This window comes from Microcaecilia unicolor, chromosome 6 (assembly GCF_901765095.1).
Source record: "Microcaecilia unicolor chromosome 6, aMicUni1.1, whole genome shotgun sequence".
Lineage (NCBI taxonomy): Eukaryota > Metazoa > Chordata > Amphibia > Gymnophiona > Siphonopidae > Microcaecilia > Microcaecilia unicolor.
Genome location: NC_044036.1, coordinates 288796259 through 288816717, shown reverse-complemented (window position 1 = coordinate 288816717; position 20459 = coordinate 288796259). Strand labels below are relative to the sequence as shown.

The 20459-nt window shown below is 44.2% G+C and overlaps 1 protein-coding gene across 2 annotated transcripts in view; it reads left to right on the top strand.

Moving 5' to 3' along the window:
• Positions 1-20459, top strand: part of NTNG2 (netrin G2) — a 69351-nt gene that overhangs the window by 28097 nt on the left and 20795 nt on the right. The window contains exons 3-5 of one of the 2 annotated variants that reach the window (XM_030206455.1): positions 12694-12866; positions 14104-14130; positions 20200-20268. In XM_030206455.1, coding sequence (XP_030062315.1) covers positions 12694-12866; positions 14104-14130; positions 20200-20268 — 269 coding nt within the window. The remainder of the gene's footprint in view (positions 1-12693; positions 12867-14103; positions 14131-20199; positions 20269-20459) is intronic. The other variant, XM_030206456.1, reaches the window with a different exon arrangement.

Genomic DNA, 20459 nt, shown 5'->3' with positions numbered 1-20459 from the left:
TCGTAGTATTTTTGGAAAGAGTAAACAAACGATTCACATCTACCCATTCCACTCCACTCATTATTTTATAGACCTCTATCATATCTCCCCTCAGCCGTCTTTTCTCCAAGCTGAAGAGCCCTAGCTGCTTTAGCCTTTCCTCATAGGGAAGTCGTCCAACCTCCTTTATCATTTTTGTCACCCTTCTCTGTACCTTTTCTAATTCCACTATATCTTTTTTGAGATGTGGTGACCAGAATTGAACACAATATTCAAGGCGCGGTCACACCATGGAGTGATACAAAGGCATTATAACATCCTCATTTTTGTTTTCCATTCCTTTCCTAATAATACCTAACATTCTATTTGCTTTCTTAGCCTCCGCCGCACACTGAGCAGAGGGTATCAACATATCATCAACAATGACGCCTAGATCCCTTTCCTGGTTGGTAACTCCTAATGTGGAACCTTGCATTATGTAGCTATAATTCAGGTTCCTCTTTCTCACATGCATCACTTTGCACTTGCTCACATTAAATGTCATCTGCCGTTTAGATGCCCAGTCTCCCAGTCTTGTAAGGTCCTCTTGCAATTTTTCACAATCCTCTTGTGATTTAACAACTTTGAATAACTTTTTGTTGTCAGTAAATTTAATTACCTCAAAGAGTAGCAAGATTTAGGAATCCCAAAGACTACTACTACTACTTATAATTTCTATAGTGCTACTAGATGTACGTAGCAATGTACAATGAACATGTAAGAGACAATCCCTGCTGGAAATAGCTTACAATCTAATCAGGACAGACAAACAGGACAAAAAAAGGGATAAGTATAAAGAGTAGCAAGATTCAGGAGTCCCAAAAAATACTACTACCACCACCACTACTTATCATTTCTATAATGCTGCTAGATGAACGCAGCACTGTACACTTGAACATGTAAGAGACAGTCACGCTTGACAGAGCTTACAATCTAATCAAGACAAACAAATTGGACAAATAAGGGGTAAGGGAATTACTTAAGGTAGGAATGATAAGACCAGGGCTTTTTTTGAGGGGGTACTTGGGGGTACTGAGTACTGGCACCTTTTCCATTGTCTGCTAAAATTGACCCATGGACCCCAAGTTTTAATGAAAGAGCTCAGGCTCTACACACCAGTTCTGCCTGTGACTGGTTGCAGGGGGCCTGGCTATTATGGGGTGGGTCCCTCAGTGATCATCCCACTCCTGAAGGGCGGTCTAGCATTTGAGTACCGGTACCTTTTTTGCTAGAAGAAGCACACTGGATAAAACAGACATGGGCATTGAACAAGTGAATAGGGGTTAGGAGTTAAAAGCAGCCTCAAAAAGGTGGGCTTTTAGCCTAGATGTGGAAACGGCCAGAGATGGAGCTTGAGGTACTGACTCAGGAAGTCTATTCCAGGTGTATGGTGCAGCAAGATAAAAGGAACAAGTCTGGAGTTGGAAGTGAAGGAGAAGGGTACAGATAAGAGAGATATTCCCAATGAATGGAGTTCCCGGGGAGGAGTGTAGGGAGTGATAAGAGTGGAGAAGTACTGAGGAGCTGCAGAGTGAATGAACTTGTAAGTCAATAAGAGGAGTTTGAATTGTATGCGGAAACGGAGAGGGAGCCAATTAAGTGACTTGAGGAGAGGTCTAATATGAGCATAGTGAGCAGTGTTGATGTGTCCTAAATTTTGTCCATTAATGCAGGTTAGCGTACAGTAATGCAGTAATGCCTTTTCGGCAAATCTGGCCCTAACATAGGTATCAGAATGAAAAACACACTCCTCTAATACGAGGAAGTACAACCCCCCCCCCCCCACCCCACATACACACATGAGCGTGTGATCAAATGCTTCTTCCCTTCCCTGCTCTAATGTCTAGTTGCCTCTGTTTCCCGTTACTCACCAGATCAATGCCTACAGGACATTTATTGAAAAAGAGTACAGCAGAGAAACCAAGAGAATGAAAAGAAACTGGCAGGCTTGAAAATATACAAATGTCTTCATTTCAGTCAGGTACAAGTGTCCATCTGCAGCACTCTGGACTGTACACTTAGGGGCCGATGCGCAAAACTCCAGTCCTGTACAAAAATACCACACAAACAGTGCCACGAAAGAACTTCCCAATACTCAACACTAATGGCATGCAAATTTTGTGCACGCTGTTAGCGTTGAGCATTGGGAAGGAAGGAGGTGGGAACGTGCCCAGCACATGCACACAAGAGGGATCCCTGCATGACTAGGGGGAGGAGGCACCAGCTCTGCTAGTTTGTTTCCCATTCTGTGCAGATAAAGTTGCTGCTTATCCTTTAGCATAAAAAAAGGGGGGGGGGGGGGGATTTTAACTTTCTAGTACTGAGTCACAGCAAATTCCACTGAACCAGCCTCATAACTGTCATTTTCTTGGTTCCTGATCTGTCCTTTCTCAGTAATACTGCTATTTTGCCCTGTTAATCACAGTTAAAGGAGAAACTATGGGATCTACATTAGATAGGAAAGGGTTGACTCCTAATATCCAGTTGTCTAAACGACTGATACGAATTTATCCTGTTTAATTTAGACACTCTTAGTTCACATCTGCTAGCCACAAAATACAGGAGCCTCGGTAGCTGGAATATCAGTAAACTGGCTTCAGTATACTCTGCAGTTTTTTTTTCGAAGACTTCTTGCACTCGTCCTGGCTTTCCTTCCTCTCGGTTTAATGGAAACGCTGCTGATCAGGATGGAAGAAGGATGCAATTGCTTCTCAGCCTCTTCAGACACCTACCACCGGGAATCTTACGCCAGCTCCGAGCTGGTTCCCGGCGGTAAGGGCACCCTTGTTCAGGGCGCTTTTCTTTCAGCATTGGAGTGAATTGAAAATGATTTAATTTAAATGCGATTAGCATGCTACCTGCACTATCCTTTGATGAGGTTGCTGCTTCCCACACTAGAGCCTTCCGAGCATTCAGTGCTAACAAATGCGGGCACTAGTCTGACGCTAATGGCCTCTAACACCCACAATTGCTTCTGAGCACGGGCTCTGGACATCTCTGCAGTCACCCATTTGCCCACTACTTGTTAACCAATGCAGAGTATGGAAGTCTTAATCAGTTTTAGATTTAGGCTTCTCACCCTATCATACCTACCCCATCTCTCCCCCCTATCCCCCACCTCCATCTTGGAATACCCCTTCCATATCACACTACCTTCCCATTACATCAAGACCTATCCAAATATCTGTCCATCAACCACCCATCTTCCAAGGTCTTTTTAACACATCCTCCCCCCGGCCTATTTCTGGTGCCCTTCCTTCTCTGTGCCCTCAGGTTCATCTGGTATTTGTCCTTAGGATTCAATAGCTTCCTGCCTCCTTTCGTGGTCCCTTACCAGGAAAGCTCAGGCTTTAGCACAGTGTATGTATTATATTTGCCTTATATTAGTAGTAACCTCCTCTTTAAGTTGGTTCTATTCTGTGCGTTTTTTCTAGCAAAAAAGGTGCCAGTACTCGAACGCTAGGCCACCCTTCAAGGATGGGGTGGTCACTAAGGGACCCACCCCACAATAGCCAGGCCCCCTGCAACCAGTCACAGAATCTATGACAAGGCAGAACTGATGAGTAGAGCCTGAGCTCTTTCATTAAAACGTGGGGTCCATGGGTCAATTTTAGCAGATAATGAAAAAGGTGCCAGTACTCAGTACCCCCAAGTACCCCCTCAAAAAAAGCCCTGGTTCTATTATTCTTTTTCACCAGCCCAATTCATTAGCCAACTTGTGGATATCCTGAAAACTTGACTGGCTGAGTGTCCTGAGGACTGGGTTGAGATCCCTTATCCTACATAATAAATCTTTTTTTCCCCACAACAATTAGACTACATTACATCAAATACAGAGTTCAATATATTTAAAATACAAGGGGTAGGTGGTCAACAGCTGTATTAGGACTGGAATCTAGAATCACAGCCTTCTTTTAAAAGATTTCTACTACCAGAGAATGCAGTTTGAGAAAAGCAATAACTTGTAGAAAGCCCCCATATGTCAGTGTGATGGCCTGGCTGGTGCCCAGCAGGAATGAGAGTCCAGTGCAGAAATAAGGAAACATTGCCAGCTTGGTTGTGAATGACAAGCTGCCAGGACTGAAGCTGAAGATTGATGCCTGAGGTCATGTTACCAGCCTGCTTTACCCTGGTCTGCAGCAGCTAATAGCTGGAGGAAACTCAAGCACATCCCCAGTCCAACAATTCAATCTAGCCAATAAGGACAAAGACCACATTACAGGAAGAAAGGCAGAAAGATTTAGTAGAACATTTATCCAAATGAGTTCACAATACTTTTATTGCTATTAATGACACCTCCACCCTACACAAGCCTCTGAGCGTCTAAGTGGTATGAAGACTCTGAAGGAGGGGGAGAGTCTGATACGAAACATTTCTTGCATATTGGAACAGGAGCTGGTGGGATTGCCAACCTGGACCTTAAGCCCCACCCCACCTACATGCACTGACTGGAGTGTTCAATCACCTTGTAAGTACAGTCTTAGATCCCTTCCCAAGCAGGACACAGCCGTCCACAGTTCTATCTCATACCCTGCTACTCATGAACAGCTCCAGAGTTTCCTGAAAAACTCAATACAGAGCTTAAACCATTAAAGCAAAGAGGTGAAAATGCTGCCTAAGTCCCAGCCCCTTTAAAATGGAAGAAATAGCCAAGCTGTTATAATCCTACACTTGTAAGACAACCATTAACACACAAGCCACTGATGTAATGAATCTTCAAGTTTCAGTGATGCAACTGTACTACTACTAATCATTTCTATAATGCTACTAGATGTATGCAGTGCTGTACACGTTATATATAGGTATTTTCTCTGTCCCTAGATAGGGTTACCATATTTGGTCCCCCCAAAAAGAGGACACATGCCCCGCCCCACCACACTCCACTGTGCCCCTTTCACACCCTCATACTGCCCCCTGTCACATATTCCTCTCCCCCCTGTCACACACCCCGTCACCCCCCCTCCACTTCCCTCCCGGTCACCCCCTTCCCTTACCTCATTCTACTGCCCTGGTGGTCTAGTGACCTCTTTGGGGCAGGAAAGAGCCCCCTCTTTGCTGCCCGGAGCACTGCCCTGCATCCTGTTGCTGATCTTGGTGCTGATTGAAAATGGCCACTGAGAGTTGAAGTCTCGCGAGGTCGTTTCAACTCTCGGTGGCCATTTTGAATCGGCACCGAGATCAGCAACAGGATGCAGGTCAGTGCTCCGGGCAGGAAAGAGGGGGCTCTTTCCTGCCCCGAAGGCGGAAGAGGTCACTAGACCACCAGGACAGTAGAGTAGTAAGTAAGGGGAGGGGAGGGGAGGGGAGGGCCGGGAGGCTAGCATAGGACGGCCCGCCCGCCTGTCAGCCTGCCTGATTGTCCAGAAATCCGGACAAACGGGCAGATTGGCAAAACCTGCTTGGTTGCCCGGACATGTCCTCAAAAAGAGGACATGTCTGGGTAAATCTGGACATATGGCAGCCTTATCCCTAGGGGGCTCACAATCTAAGTTTTTTTGTACCTGGGGCAACTGAGGGTTAAGTGGCTTGCCCAAGGTCACAAAGAGCTGTGGTTGGAATTGAACCCAGTTTGCCAGGATCAAAGCCCACTCCACTAACCATTAGGCTATTCCTCCATGCCTCCTGTGTAACATTCTAGCTCATGAAAACCAGGCCTTTGAGCAGTCATGTGACAGTCCCATAAGCCTGCTCCTGTACTTTGGGTGTTTCTAACAATACTATCAGCTCCAGAAGGAATGCCACATTCCTCACCCTGAGCATGGCACCAAATGCTGAGAAGGAAGTGCTGAGTATAAGAAGGTGGCTGCCTCACCATGCCAATCCTTCACTGGTGGGATGAGAGCTATAGATGTGATTTTCTCCATAGGTTACAATGTCTGCATGTTCTTTACCCACAAGCTTATTTCATATGCCAAACTCTTGCCTGGCAAAAACAGCGGAAAGAGTTAATCTAGAACTAGAGATTGTGTAGTAGGAGGGACTGAAATGTTTGTTAGTGGAAGCAGGAGTGTGGTGGGCTGTGCAGTCAGGAGCGTTTGAAGCTGCTCCGATCTCATTATTAAATAATGCGCCCTGATTGATTGACCTGAAAAGTGCTGTGTTGGGGGTCAGCTCACTCAGCTTAAAGTTTCTGCCAGATTGATGGTCCTCTGAGGTCAAACTCAGAAAGCAATTCCCTAGCAAAATTGATCTTGGTATGAAGAAACTTTTACAGTGTGGATAGGTGCCTGGGGTTCACTTTCTCTCAGCTTCTTCATTTTAATTCTGCCTGTAGTCACAAGGATGAGATGGCTACAAAATCTATAAAAATAGGACCAGCCCAGTGATTTAGTGGCAGAGCTATCCATTGCCATGTAGAGATTTCAAGTCGGGTGAGGGGCAGGGCTGCCGAGAGGGGTGGGGTGAGGGAGGGGAAATTCCCTGGGCTCAGAGCCGGCAAGTTTCTTCCTGCCTGCCTGCTTCTGGGTCTGTCTGTCTCCTGCTGCTCCTGCCTGCCAGGACTGGGATGATTGGTCCTGGCACACAGGAGTAGGAGACAACAGAACAAGGAAGGTAAGGGGATGGGGGCGGTAGCCTGAATGTGTGAGGAGGGGGTGGCACAAGTGGGTATGTGTGTGTATGTGTATTGGGTGTGGCGTGAGTTTGTGGGGGGGGGGGGGGGGAAGTGGTCTTGCCCCGGGCCTGGCTGTGTCTCTCCGTGGTTCTGATGAGGGGTGCTGATATCCACACTTTAATATTCAGTGTCATAGGTACTGACACCTTAGAATAATCTTCCACAATACTTATGACTGGAGACCTGGTACCAAAAATTCAAAAGTGGACTCAGAATTTTTTTTTAGAAAACTTTCAATGAATAATACTCCCCCTACAATAATATGATGCATGATGGCAGTGGCATGTGGGCGGGGGCAGTAGAGCCAACAGAACTAAGCTTTTTATTTCTTCTTACTGTTTATTTATATCTACATTTTTAAACTATTATTGAAAACCAAATAGATGTCCCTGTGGTATGTCAAGCTTGAATACATTTGGAAACAGTGATTTAGTGCCTACAACTGCCCATTTCCAAGTTTCCTGGTGAAGACTGCCATTACTTGGACTGAGTGTAGTAAGTCTATAAGGGGATGGGATTTGATATATTGCCTTTTTATATTACAATCAAAATGGTTTACATATTATACACAGGTATGTTTTCTGTCCCTGGTCACAATCTAAATTTTGCTTTGTACCTGGGGCAATGGAGGGTTAAGTGACCTGTCTGGGGATTATATGGAATTGCAGTGGGAATGAAACCCAGTCCCCCTGGTTCTCAAGCCAGAGCATTAACTATTAGGCTACTCCTCCTCCATATATGCAAGAGGGAAAAATGAATGCTCATAGTGTCAGAGCCAAGCAAAGGCTGATTCCAGTCAGCTGAAAGGAGCAGGAAAAAAATCCATTAGCATGGTGCATTATTATAGTGCTCGACCTGACCTGGACTCTCCGATTATAGTTTATTTTATCTGATACATCCTGTATTCTCCTGCACCCTCCTCTCTTTCTTCTCACCTAACCAATTCCCCCATCTTTTCTCCATCTTGCTCTGCACGCCCTCTCCTCCAACTGGAACCTGACCCGATTTCTTTGCTACAGATTATCACTCCCTTTTTTGTGAAAGATCTCCAGTCTGCCAGGGTGCAGGCAGGTCTGATTTGTAGGTTATCCATAATGGATGTTCCTCAGGTACATTGCTAAAAAATCTGGTTAATTTTCGTGATTTTGTTTTTCTTGATTGTGACACTTGAGGAGCAGGTTACCCTTCCTTGCTCTGATGCACTCTCTGGCCTGGACTTCTGCTTGTACTTGCATTCATTTGGAGAGTCATTGTACCATGGACACTAAATAATTCACAGCATTATACTTCCCAGAAGCAGAGCACTGCAGGAATGGAATCCAGATGTTGGTGTGGTTGGGGGTTAGGAGATCAGAGGTAGGCAGGCAAGGCCAAGAATAGGAGATAGGAGTGCAAATGGTGCAACTGCCCCAGGTGTCATATAGAAAGGTGTGTCTGGCAACACTCAACTCCCTTCTTCCTTCCTTTCTTCAGTTCTCCACTCTCCCCATCCTACCAGGTTGAACTGACTGCCAGGAGTTACTCACACTTGATCCCCTCCAACAGTGCATCCCTTCGGGATGTTAGCAGGATACATTGAATGTGACATAATCTCTCACTACCTCAGGACCAAATCTCATGATGAAAAAGCTGCGATGTCATCGGACCTCATGCAGCCCTCCCCCACCTCAGAATTAAAGCGAGCTGAAATTTGAAGAAGAAAAAAAAGAGCAGAGGGAGGAGGAAGTATAATTATGAAAATCTGCCCCAGTATCAGAAAAGGCTGGTCCCAGCTCTATAGGTAGGATGTAGCCTTGAAACAATGCTCTGCTTACTTTAACTCACAATCTCCTCAGCTCACTTCCTATAGACCTCTGTGTTCTTGCCATCCTTCCTCCTGCCAAGCCATAGAAGAACTGACCCCTTTATTCTCTAGAAATGAACAAACAGGTGGCAACTAGTTGAGAATGAACTAGGATTGACTTCCTGAGTCAGTGTGTCATGCTTCCTTTCTGGCTATATTCAAATCCAGTCCAAAATCTTACCTTTTAATTCTTAACCATATCTCAATAAATACATTTCCTGTAAACTCTTGTTTATCGTGGATGTTTGTACAGTAGACTGTAAGCTCCATGGAGCAGGGAATGCTTCTATCTGTACAGAATGTTTCCTATTTGGGCCAGCCTGACACACACAGGTCATGGAGGCAGACTCTGGAGGACTGTTCCTTCATCTTCGGGCTCCTTTTAGCTTGTCTCTGCTCTGGGGTTTTCTTTTCGCTGGCTAATAGCACTTTAGAGAATGTAGTAGTAACAGGAAATGCCCTCTCTGCCCTCCTCAATCAGCAGTCCCCATCTTTCTTACCCCAGGAGCTAAGTTCTTTCTTTTTTATGTAATTCAGATAGTCAAATACAGCTGCCATTAGAGCTGATGTAGATTTAAAAAAAAAAAAAAAAACCCTCAGTATTTCCTCTGATACTATGGGCCCAATTCACTAAAGGTGCTAAACCAAAATTTGGGCACTAAGCACTAATTCTATAACAGGCAATATCGTGTGTAATTGTAATTGTAAAATACTAATATAAGTCTGCATTTTGGTACCTGGTGTGAACACTTACGCCATGTCAAGGGCTAGTGTAAATGTTTGTACTCAGATACTGGCAGTTACACACATAGCTGAAACGATTCTGTAGCATAGCACCTAATTGCTTGGAATGTCTCTGACCTACCCATGCCCCTCCCATGTCTATGCCTCATTGGGATTGCATGCCATTAATATTCGGCACTAAATTTATAGAATAAGTGTGTAAAGCATTTACATGCACAAGTATAAATTAATGCCAACTAGTTCTTGTTGACACCAATTATTGATATTTAATGCCAATTTAGTGCCAATTAGCTAATTTTTGTTACAAATGTAAATCAGGGGCATAGCCATATGTCAACTTGAGGGGGGGGAGGGTTCAGGGGTGGATGGGGGCAAGCATTTCCTCTCAGCTTTTCTCTCCCCTGCCCCTCCAGCTTCCTCTGCTTCCCCCTCTCTCGCACTCATGCTGGTGAGGATGCCCAAGCTCTGCCAGCCAGAGATTCCCTGGCCAAGCCCAAGCCTGTGCTGTCTCAGCAGCGAGGAAGCTGGTGGGGTGATCAGCCGCAGATGCCAGCACTTCCGTGCATGCTCAGATCTACTTAGATCTTTTTTCTCATCATTCTTCTTTCTGTATTACCAATTGTATCTGTTAGCCTGGAATGGCTATGCCATAACAAGTCTACGTAGGCCACATTGAGCCTGCAAATAGGTGGGATAATGTGGGATACAAATGCAACAAATAAATAAATAAATCTGAAGTGAGCATGTGCAGAAGTGCCAGCATTCACGGCGGAAACACCTCATTGGCTTCTTTGCTGCTGATACAGCACAAGCGGGGTCTCAGCTAGGGAATCTCTTCAGTTGGTGGGGCTTTGACATCCCCACTAGCCATTCATCCGGTGTTGCAATTTTGAAGGTCCCCAAGCCCCTTCATGGCTATACCACTGGCCTTGTGCACCCATTCAACTAAAACTCAATAAAGAAAAAACTCATTGTCTCATCCTCTCATCCCAACACAGCGCGGACATCCCCACAAGTATCAACACCCCAGATCACACCCTTCCTATCTTAGACAGCTTGAAAATCCTCGGCATTACAATGGACCGTAACTTAACACTAGAGAGCCAAGTGGCATCCACAACAAAGAAAATGTTCCACTCAATGTGGAAACTCAAACGCGTGAAGCAATTCTTCCCGAGGGAAACATTTCGCAACCTGATACAATCAATGGTACTAAGCAACTTAGATTACTGCAATGGAATCTATGCGGGATGTAAAGAACAAACCTTAAAGAAACTTCAGACCATTCAAAACACGGCAGCTAGGCTTATATTTGGTAAAACGCGATTTGAAAGCGCAAAACCCCTCTGCGAAAAACTACACTGGCTCCCAATCAAAGAATGCATCGCCTTCCAAATCTGCACCCTGGTTCACAAAATCATCTACGGAGAAGCCCCGAGTTACATGACAGACTTGATCGACTTACCAATTAGAAATACATCCGAATCAACACGATCTTACCTAAATGTGCACTACCCAAGCTGCAAAGGACTTAAATACAAAACAACTTACACATCTAGTTTTTCCTGCATAAGCACACAACTGTGGAACGCATTACAAAAAGCCTTGAAAATGACGTACGACCACCTAAAATTCCGGAAATCACTAAAAACCAACCTGTTTAAAAAGGCATACCCTACCGATCCAACTTAATGCCTAATCTCTGCAACACAACCAAACTAAAGAACATAATGGACATAACACAACTCTTCCATTCTCTGAATCCCTAATGTGGTTGTGCTACATGAACCTGATCTTACCACAACATCACCCTGTATTTGTTCACACCGGAGCCTGCAAAAGCCTCTCCGGTACTATGTAAGCCACATTGAGCCTACAAATAGGTGGGAAAATGTGGGATACAAATGTAACAAATAAATAAACAAAAAATATGCACCCAGAATTTGGGGGTATGCAATCTGGGTTATAGCCCCAAGATCATATCACCAAGTGGTAAGGAAAGAAAATCAGTTTTATCAGACACAGGTTGCAGATGGTGACCATCACTTCAGGAGTGTCACTTTGGAATAGAACTCTGGGACATTTTAATAATGTCTTTTTGTCAATAAATATGGGAAAGCCCTGTCAGGATGAAGAATTCTGCCTGTTCAAATAGAAAAAAGATTAAAATAGAACAAAACTCCCCAGCTCTTGCTTACATACAGTATCAGAGCACAGAGAAGCAGGTTTACATACAGCACTGGAGCACGGTGGGTCATGTTTATACGTGGTATCATGGAGTATCATGTTTACATATGATAATAAAGCACAGTGGATTGGGTTTACCCACAAATTTCATAATCCTATCTGTGACTGCTGTTTCCTGCACATAGACCGAAGAATAAACTAATAGAGTAATCTCAATTCATGCATGATGATGGTGATGTTTCCGTGTCACTGCACATATTTAATGCGTGAACTGTTGTACAAGTGAAGCAGGCACATTGTTCTGGTATGCCAAATGTATTTGACTCTAGCGATATGAACAAGAACATTTCTGTCTCGCTATATAAAATTTGCAAACTGTACTTTAGCTGGATTATAATAAATTAACTTTTTCGGATGGAGCATGTGGGAAATGCCATCAAGAAGGGGCTACATTGGCTCACATGTTTTGGACATGCCCAAGAGTGGTTTGGTTTTGGAAAAGTATACTACAACAAGTGACAGAACTCTGGTCCCGAAGATGGACATATGATCCAAAGTTGCTTTTTGGACACCCAAGGCTAAGCAAGCCAACGCCGAAGGGATTCACAGACTTTGTAAAAAGAGCTACAGTAGTAGCGAAAAAAAGCAATCCTGCAGGAGTGGCTGGGGAACAAACCACCATCACCATCACTGCAATATTGGCGAACTCAAATGCTTATACTTTTACGTACAGAACATCTGGCAATGCGGAACCAGCAATTATGAATGCAGATGGGCACCCTTTTGGGAAACCTTGACCCCAATGGTCCGGAGCCAGATATTGAACCTATAATCCCCGTTGCTGCTGCTCCTGTAACCTCTGCTTGTTATTGGATATATAAGGGAAAAAGGGGGGGGGAGGCTTTGGGGAGGGAAGGGGGGTAGGGAACAGGGAGGGGAGGGGGAGTAGTTTAGGGGGGGAAATACTAATATCAATAAAAATACAAAATGTGAAGATATGCCAATTGCTGTTATGGAACTTGCTTATGTAATGTGAAATGTTACAGCTGATTATGTTCACTTAATAAAAATGATTGAAACATAAATTAACTTTTTCAATTGCCAAAAATGCTGGAAGCAGTCACATTCCTTGAATGCCCTTTTTCAGTGTAATAATTATACATCCAGTTCTGGTTTTCTCTGGTCTTTGTTCTCTGGGATTAGTTATAGACTCAGTTCTGAGTCTGTTGGGTCTGGTTCTCTTGGGTTTTAATGTTGACGTCCTTTTCCTTTCTCTGTGTTCCTGCAGGTGTAAGTGCAACCTCCATGCTAACACGTGCACTTTCAGAGAGGGCAGCCTGCAGTGTGAGTGTGAGCATAACACTACTGGCCAGGACTGCGGCAAGTGCAAGAAGAACTTCCGGACTAAGTCATGGCGAGCTGGCTCTTATATACCAACCCCTCATGGATCACCCAACGCATGTATGTGTCCATGATGGAAACGTGCCATTATGCATGCTTATACCTCTCAAATTAGGGCAGGACCCTGCCGTCATATGCATATATGCATACCCCTTATAGATTTCTCAATGCATGTACATGTCCAGACCAGAAATAGGTATGGGTACTGTGTATGATGGCATTTCTCCTCAATGCATGTATGTGGCCCAGTTATACTAATAAACCTAATCTGTGTTGTATATCCCATTGTATCGTAGTCTGTCAGGGAAGCTGCTGCAGGTGACAGACTTTAAAGAACCCCCAGTCTGAATGGAACATAAGAGCAGCCCTGGAGTTCAACCAGACCTTCTGACTTTCTTTTCTAACCAGGGTGCTCTGCCATCACTTCTTTCTTCTCTCTAGTCATGGATCTTGTGGTAATATGCATGGGGCAAGGTTCAGAATCTCCACAGAGACAGCCAACCCACAGTATAAAAGTAAAGCAAAGCTCCTTTAATGGCTTGGATCAAATATATACATGGAGCCTGTTCTCTTTACAGGTCTCAAAACACAGGAGTAAGCATAACTCATCTTACGATTTGGTTCCAACCATCAAAATTACTGGCTCCTGCTAGGCCACAAATCACAGAGTGGGCAAGCGTATTAGCTTGGAGTTAAGTACTAAATAAACAAAGAAAGACCTGGCCCCTTCCAGGCCACACAGGTCAACATTTGCACAGTGGGGAAATGAGAAGTTCTACCTGGGTCAGCCGTTTGGTCCTCCACATACACACACGCACACACATGACATGGAGGCATACTCTGGAGGATTGTTCCTTCCTGCTCTGGGCCTCTCTAGCTTGTCTCTGCTGTAGGGATTTTTTTTCTAGAGCTAGGCCTGTTAAGGTGGCCCTGTGAAGAATGTTTCAGAGGGATCGTCGGTTTCCTATACATTTCATCGCAGAACTTTATTATCCCTTTGCTGTCTTCTTTTTAGCCATGGAGTTCTGCCATCTATCATCTCTTCTGACTCCTTCTCTTCTCTCTAGTCATGGAGCTTTATTATCCCTTCTTTCTTTCTTTCTTTCTTTCTTTCTCTTCTCTCTAGCCATGGAAGTTCTACTGTCTCTTCCCTCTAACTATGGAATTAAACCATCTATCATCTCTTCTGACTCTTTCTCTTTGCTCTGACCATTGAGCTTTACTGTCTCTTTTCTATCTCTTGTCTCTAGCCATGGAGTTCTATTGTTCCTTTTGACCTCTTTTTCTTTTCTTCCAGGTGCAGCTGTGGGATCAGCCTTTGGCAGTAAGTAAAGACCATTGCTTACCTTTCTGCTTCTTAACTTTTCTATAACGCAGCTGTTGCTGCCTTTCCTTGCCATGACAGAGCCAACATTGACACTTTTCTATCCATAAGTAATTGAAGTCCAGCCCAACAGTCTAGAATAGTTTTTCCTCAATAGTAAGATTTAGTTTGACGCCACTATGGTCTAGTCAGTAATGCAGGGTTACTTACCCAAATTGCACACCAGGGTTTACACCAGGTTTCAGCAGGCATAAGTCCTCATACCCAAAGGTGGGTGTAAAGAGCACTCAGTCTGGAGTACCCTTTAGAAAATTGCACTTAGCGTGGATTTATTGAATTTGGCCTTAAGTGCCCTTCCCCGAGCCACAACCCTGATCCTCCAACTCATACCCAGCCCCCTCATTCAATCACCCTGACCCACTCCTTACAAATTCAGGGCCCCCTGAGTCCCTGGTAACAGTTCCCCAATCTCACCCCATTGCCAAGGAAAACCATGCCTCCTGCCACAGAAATATGTCCCCCTTTCTTACCCATACCTGTAGTACTGTAAGACAATCACTAGTGGGCAAGGCATCACTTTGGAAGGAGTGTCAACCTGGGCAGCAGTGGTTAGGGACTGCTGCCACCATGGATGACCTCATACCTCAGTGAACCCCCAGGTAGGCACAGGAGAATTGGAGAAGCAGGATCTGTGGTAGGGGGTGGGAGTTTTGAGCAGCAGAGAATGGTGTTGACTTGGCAAGGGGCAGATTGGACTAGGAGAGGGTTGGGGGCTGTTTCTGGGGACTCCAAATTTGTAAGGAAGGGAATTGAGGTAATAGAGTGTAGGGGGAGCCAGGTATGAGCTGGATGGTCAGGGTTGTGACTTGGGGAAGGGTGCTTATGGTGTTGGGTCTCAAAGTTGTGGTGTGAGGGTCTGACAGGAGGTGGATCAGGAACGAGGTACTGAGTTAGGGGAGTTAGGAGTGCCACCTTGTTACATGAAGCAGCCATGCTACCGGACTGCACTTTTCACCTCCTCTTGAGGATTCTCTTGAGGTGGTGGTAAGTTAGGCTGCTCAATAGCAAAACTCAGGCTGACTGCACTATGGTCGAGTCAATAATGCAGGGTTTTCTTCTATTTGTAATGGATTGTGATTTTGTATCTCAGATTTCTTCACTCAACGAGTAATTAAACTCTGGAATTTGTTGCCAGAGAATGTAGTAAAAGCTATTAGCTTAGCAGGGTTTAAAAAAGATTTGGTTAATTTCCTCAAAGAAAAGTTCATAAGCCATTATTAAGACGGACTTAGGAAACTCCACTGCATATTCTAAGATAAGCAGCATAAAATCTGTTTTGCTGTTCTAGGATCTTGCCAGGTACTTATGACCTGGATTGGCCACTGTTGGAGATAGGATACTGGGTTTGATGGACATTCGGTCTGTCCCAGTATGGCAACGCTTATGTTTTTATGTTCTTATTTCTCACTGAAGCAGCTCAGGGTAGCTAGCACGTGTGACCCATGAGCTAGTTTCACAGCCAGCCAGACCTCTGTTCATCCCTGTTATGCCCAGACCTGACTGACTCCCACATTAGGCGGCTAATACAGTTTTGGAGTGAAGGAGTAACCTAATGGTTTATGCAGCAGCCTAAGAACCAGGGGAATCAAGTTCAATTCCTACTGCAGTTCCTTGTGTCTCTAGGCAAGTCACTTCACTCTCTATTGGCCCAGGTACAAAATAAGTACCTGTATATAATATGTAAACCACTTTGATTGTAACCACAGGAAGGCAGTATATCAAATCCCATTCCCTTTCCCTTTTAATGTACAGGCTCCCATTTTAGTGCACTTGACAGTAGTTCGAATCTGCGATACTGTCTAATGTGCTGAAAACCTTGCATTAAATGCTTAACAAAGTTTAGTAGTAAGCCCCTTAGTGGGGTCTATAACTCTTCCAAATTTTAAAATAGTGGAAAAGAATGAACTTGAGAATTGTATGAACAATCTTTCAAATAAAGCAGGAAGTGCTTTTTTTTTTTTTTAAATAAATCACCGTTGCTCACTCGAGTTCCATAAAATACTTCCTTTTGTCCAAGAGATTCTGTAGAGCAATTTCATTCAAATGACAATTTCCCAACGCTTCTTATAGTCAATTCAAAGTTGTATACAACAAATGAGGTTCACTTATTAATGTCCTTCTTATCAGTCCACTCAGACAGCGCTCTGATCTTGTTGTATGCAGCCATAGATTTCATGTACTTTGCTGATTTTATTGAAAATTTGTAGAAAAATGTTAAAAAATTGTTTCAAAACAGAAGCGTTTAATATAAATTTATTAAAAATTTGCCAAAATTTAATATAAATGTATTTTCTATAAACTGTATTGTAAGCATTATTATATGGTTTTATAGACTAACAGGGGCATTGCGATAAAATGACTCCGTTCGATTTGGACATTTTGCTAAAAATTTCCAAAAATTGAGTGGTGAACATAGCCATTTTTGAACCTGAAAAACATCTATCTTTTTGGTTTGAAAATTGCCTTATTCTAGACATGTTCCCTGGGATTCTATATATGGCGCCTTAATTTCTGTGTGGAAATATAAGCATATTCTATAACAATGTGCGTAACTTAATTAGTAAACTAGCTAATCAGTGCTGTTAATTGGATGTTAACAATTAATTAGCAGCACTAATTGGCATTAATTAACATTTACATGCACAATTCGCTAAGTGTATTCTGTAATGCGGTGCGCTTAAATTCTAAGTTGCATAGTTTAAAAGGAGGTGTGGCCATGGATGGGGCGTGGGCGTTTCTAAAATCTATGCGCGTTGTTATAGAATACACCTGCTCTGCTCCTAATTTAGGCATCAGGATTTAAGCCAAGTAAAACATTGTGTAAATGGCTGTGACTACATTTGGTCGCATGGAAAGGCACTTGGTGTGTTCTACATATCACATGGAAATTTAAGTCTATTCTATAAAATATAGGTATACTTTAGAGAATATGGAATTTTCAGGCACCATATATAAAATCCAGCCCTTTGTGCTCAGTGTGTTTTTCTTTTGAGATCATTTTGGAAAATAAAATGTCCAAGAGAAAAATGCCGCAAAACCATCCAGGTTGATATCTGGGAGCCATTATTCTTAGTGGTTTAGCCACACAGACATCCCAGCAGAACAGTGGGGCACCCTGGGGTCACTGCAGTGGACTTCACATAAAAGGTCCCAGGTACACATCTCACCATAACCCTCATATTGTATGGTGAGCCCTCCAGGAACAGCAAAATACCTACTGTTCTTCACTTTATACCATTGCAATAGCCCTTATGCAGTGGCATAGGAAGGGGGGGGGGCGGTCCGCCCCGGGTGCACGCCGCTGGGGGGTGTCGGCTCCGCGCTGGTGCACTGCCTGCTCTGCCCCGGAACAGGTTACTTCCTGTTCCGGGACAGAGAGAGCAGTGAACCAGCGCAGAGCCGACACACCCCAGCAACGTGCAGTCGGGGCGGATCGGCCCTCCCGCCCGTCCCTCGCCGCAGGTATGCGCTCCGGGGGGGGTATGCGCTCCGGGGGGGGGTGCACTCCAGCGGGAGGAGGGTGCGCCGTGCTGCACACGGGGGGGGGGGGGTGCGCTGCGGCTTCCTGCCCCGGGTGTCAGCTCCCCTCGCTACGGCTCTGCCCTTATGCCTTCAATGTGTCACCTAAATGTAGATACAGCAGGTTTTTGGTGGGTTCTGGAGGGCTCACACATTCCACCACAAGTGTACCAGTTAGACTGGGATATGGGCCTGGGTCTCCTTCTCTACAGTGCACTGCACCAACCACTAGGCTACGCCTGGAACCTGCTTGCTGCTGTAATAGGAATGGCCACTATAATCTGAAGCTGTCATAGAGCCTGGTATGTACTGTCACTGGGGGCTGGGAGGGGGTCAATGATGACTGGGGGAGTAAGAGGGTAATGTCTTAATCCCTCCAGTGGTAATTTAGGACACCTTTTGGTCACTTAGTCATGACTGAAACAGGTCTCACCAAAAAAACCATCTTAATTTTGGTCCTAGATGTTTTCATTTTGTTCCATTACTACAGAAGAACGCCTATCTTTTGGTGCCACTCAAGTCCTGGCCAAAACATGCCCCTTTGAAATTTGTACGAATTATGAAGCAAAATGTCTTAAATCAGGGTGACAAAAATCACAACTTGGTCCTATTTGAGAGAAAAAAGTCCTTCTACCACTTTATGACTTTTTAAGGACTTTTGTTTGTTTGTTTTGAAAATGAGTCCCTTAAACTTTAGCTAGGAGTTAGTAGAGTTAAAACCAGAACTGGATGATGTTCCTTGCCTAAGTCCATCTCTCCCCAGATGGAGATGAGGAATGTTGCTAGGTAAGTATTCATCCTTATGGCTCCTCTTTTTAATCCTGGATTCTATCACAGCCCTTCTTCCCTCCCCTCTTAATAGGCACCAAGAAGAAGATAAGCCAGTTTTCATAGCTGCTGAGTGACCTAGTTCTTAGTGGGGAGACTTTTGAACACTAGTTCAGTGTTGGATTTGCACTCTCTGCTTATCAGCATTGCAGGCACCATAATGCACTATGACTGGGATGACAGAAATCCATGACTGGCCTAAAATCTTTCTCCTTGAACTGGGTCACTTGGCATCTCTGCTGCTTAGGAAAATTCTGTGTAGGAGGAACATAGTGACAAGCCTCAATTTCTCAGGCAAATACGGAACTAGGTGAGCAATACATTACAATAAGAAAATGAATCACTTTTCTATAATGAATGTGGAACCCTCCCTTGAAGAGCTGACTGCCTTCCCAGCAGTATCCATATTAACCCCATCTGTGCTGCTGTTTAGAACTTCTGGACCCATGGATTTGGGTTCTTGTATTCTCTTCCCTTATTTACTGCAAGAGCAGCTCATGGTCTCTCATACAAGCAGTACTTGCACCCCTCTGTTATAAGTGTATTCTACATCTCAGAAGTATCCACGGCGATTTATATCGTAACCTTAACTTTGGGCTTATCTGCTTTTGCCATTAGATGCGTTACTGTCTGCCCTAAGAATAATCTTCAAGACAGGAATGCTGACAAAAGGGCTAGATCCAGCTTCCAAAGTGACTACATCCCCATCATCTTTCTCTTTAGTTTGCTCGTCATTTTGGCTGGTATTAAACTAACCAAGGCAAGTGCCTCCATGTTGCGAGGTGGGTTCATGTCCATCCCTCTTAGACAGCCTGTTGGGAAAATTTGCACAGGTTTTGCTTTCTATCTCAGTTCCCAAGCCAGCAAATATTAACTTGTAAAGAATGAAGGGGGGGGGGGGGGGGGCGGAGTGCTATGGATAAAATCACTGCAGGGATTATGGGCCACTGTCTCATGTGAAGTAGCAAGGTGTCCCCAACAGTGATCAGCAGAGGATCTCAAGCAAACATAGTCTTCTGCCTTCTGTCACCAGCATCCATCTTTACTGCTCAAACACTATGTCCCCCACCCCCTCAGGTTACTTATAGCAACACCCAAATCTGTTATGTTTTTTTTCCAAGTTTGCTTGTTCAGATTGAACCAAAGTATACACTGCAGCATGAGTTAGCACACAATATTAATTCATTATGTTTTAAACTGCCACTTTAAATTCCTATGTTTAGGACAGATTGAGATAAAATTATATTCATAATCCAGACAATAATGTTCTAATGAAAAGAATTCACATTAGATGGTCTGAAAATTCACTGCTTTCTATTTAAGTGATTGGGGAGAGGGGGCAAACTCACTTTTTTTTCCCAGTAAAATGTGGAGATTGCTTAGACAGGGGAGGTAACAGCTGAGACCTGCAGACTGGGGGTGTCTGTGACTTAGGCTAAACCTGATGTGTTGCAGATTAGTCAGGAGGCTCTTCATCGCTAGTGTCCTTAATTTATTTATAAAGCAGACTGGCTTCTAGCTTTAGCTGTGCTCTACTGACTTTTTCCATTTATGACTTGCTCTGAAAGTAGCTGGTATTAAATGAGATCCATCTGCCAGAAATGGGTTAAAATACCATGCCTTGCTTTGAAGCTCTTTTTTTCCTCCTCTGATTATAAACAGTTGTTGCACAAAGGAAGGCTATGACCCCAGCCTCTGCCTCCTCCATCCAGGAAGGCCAGAAGAAACGAGGTACTGCTCAAGATCGCCCCCTTTCTGCTCAGCTCTAGACTGCAGTGTACTAGATTGGGCTTTGCCTGGTGACCCTTGCTTATGCTGTAGAATCCTGCAGGATCCTTTTCCTTGAATCTGTTGGTGCTCTGGGCCATTTGGTGTTGTGCTTGCTGCTGGATGACTGTGTTAATCAGTGTGTACCAAAGAAC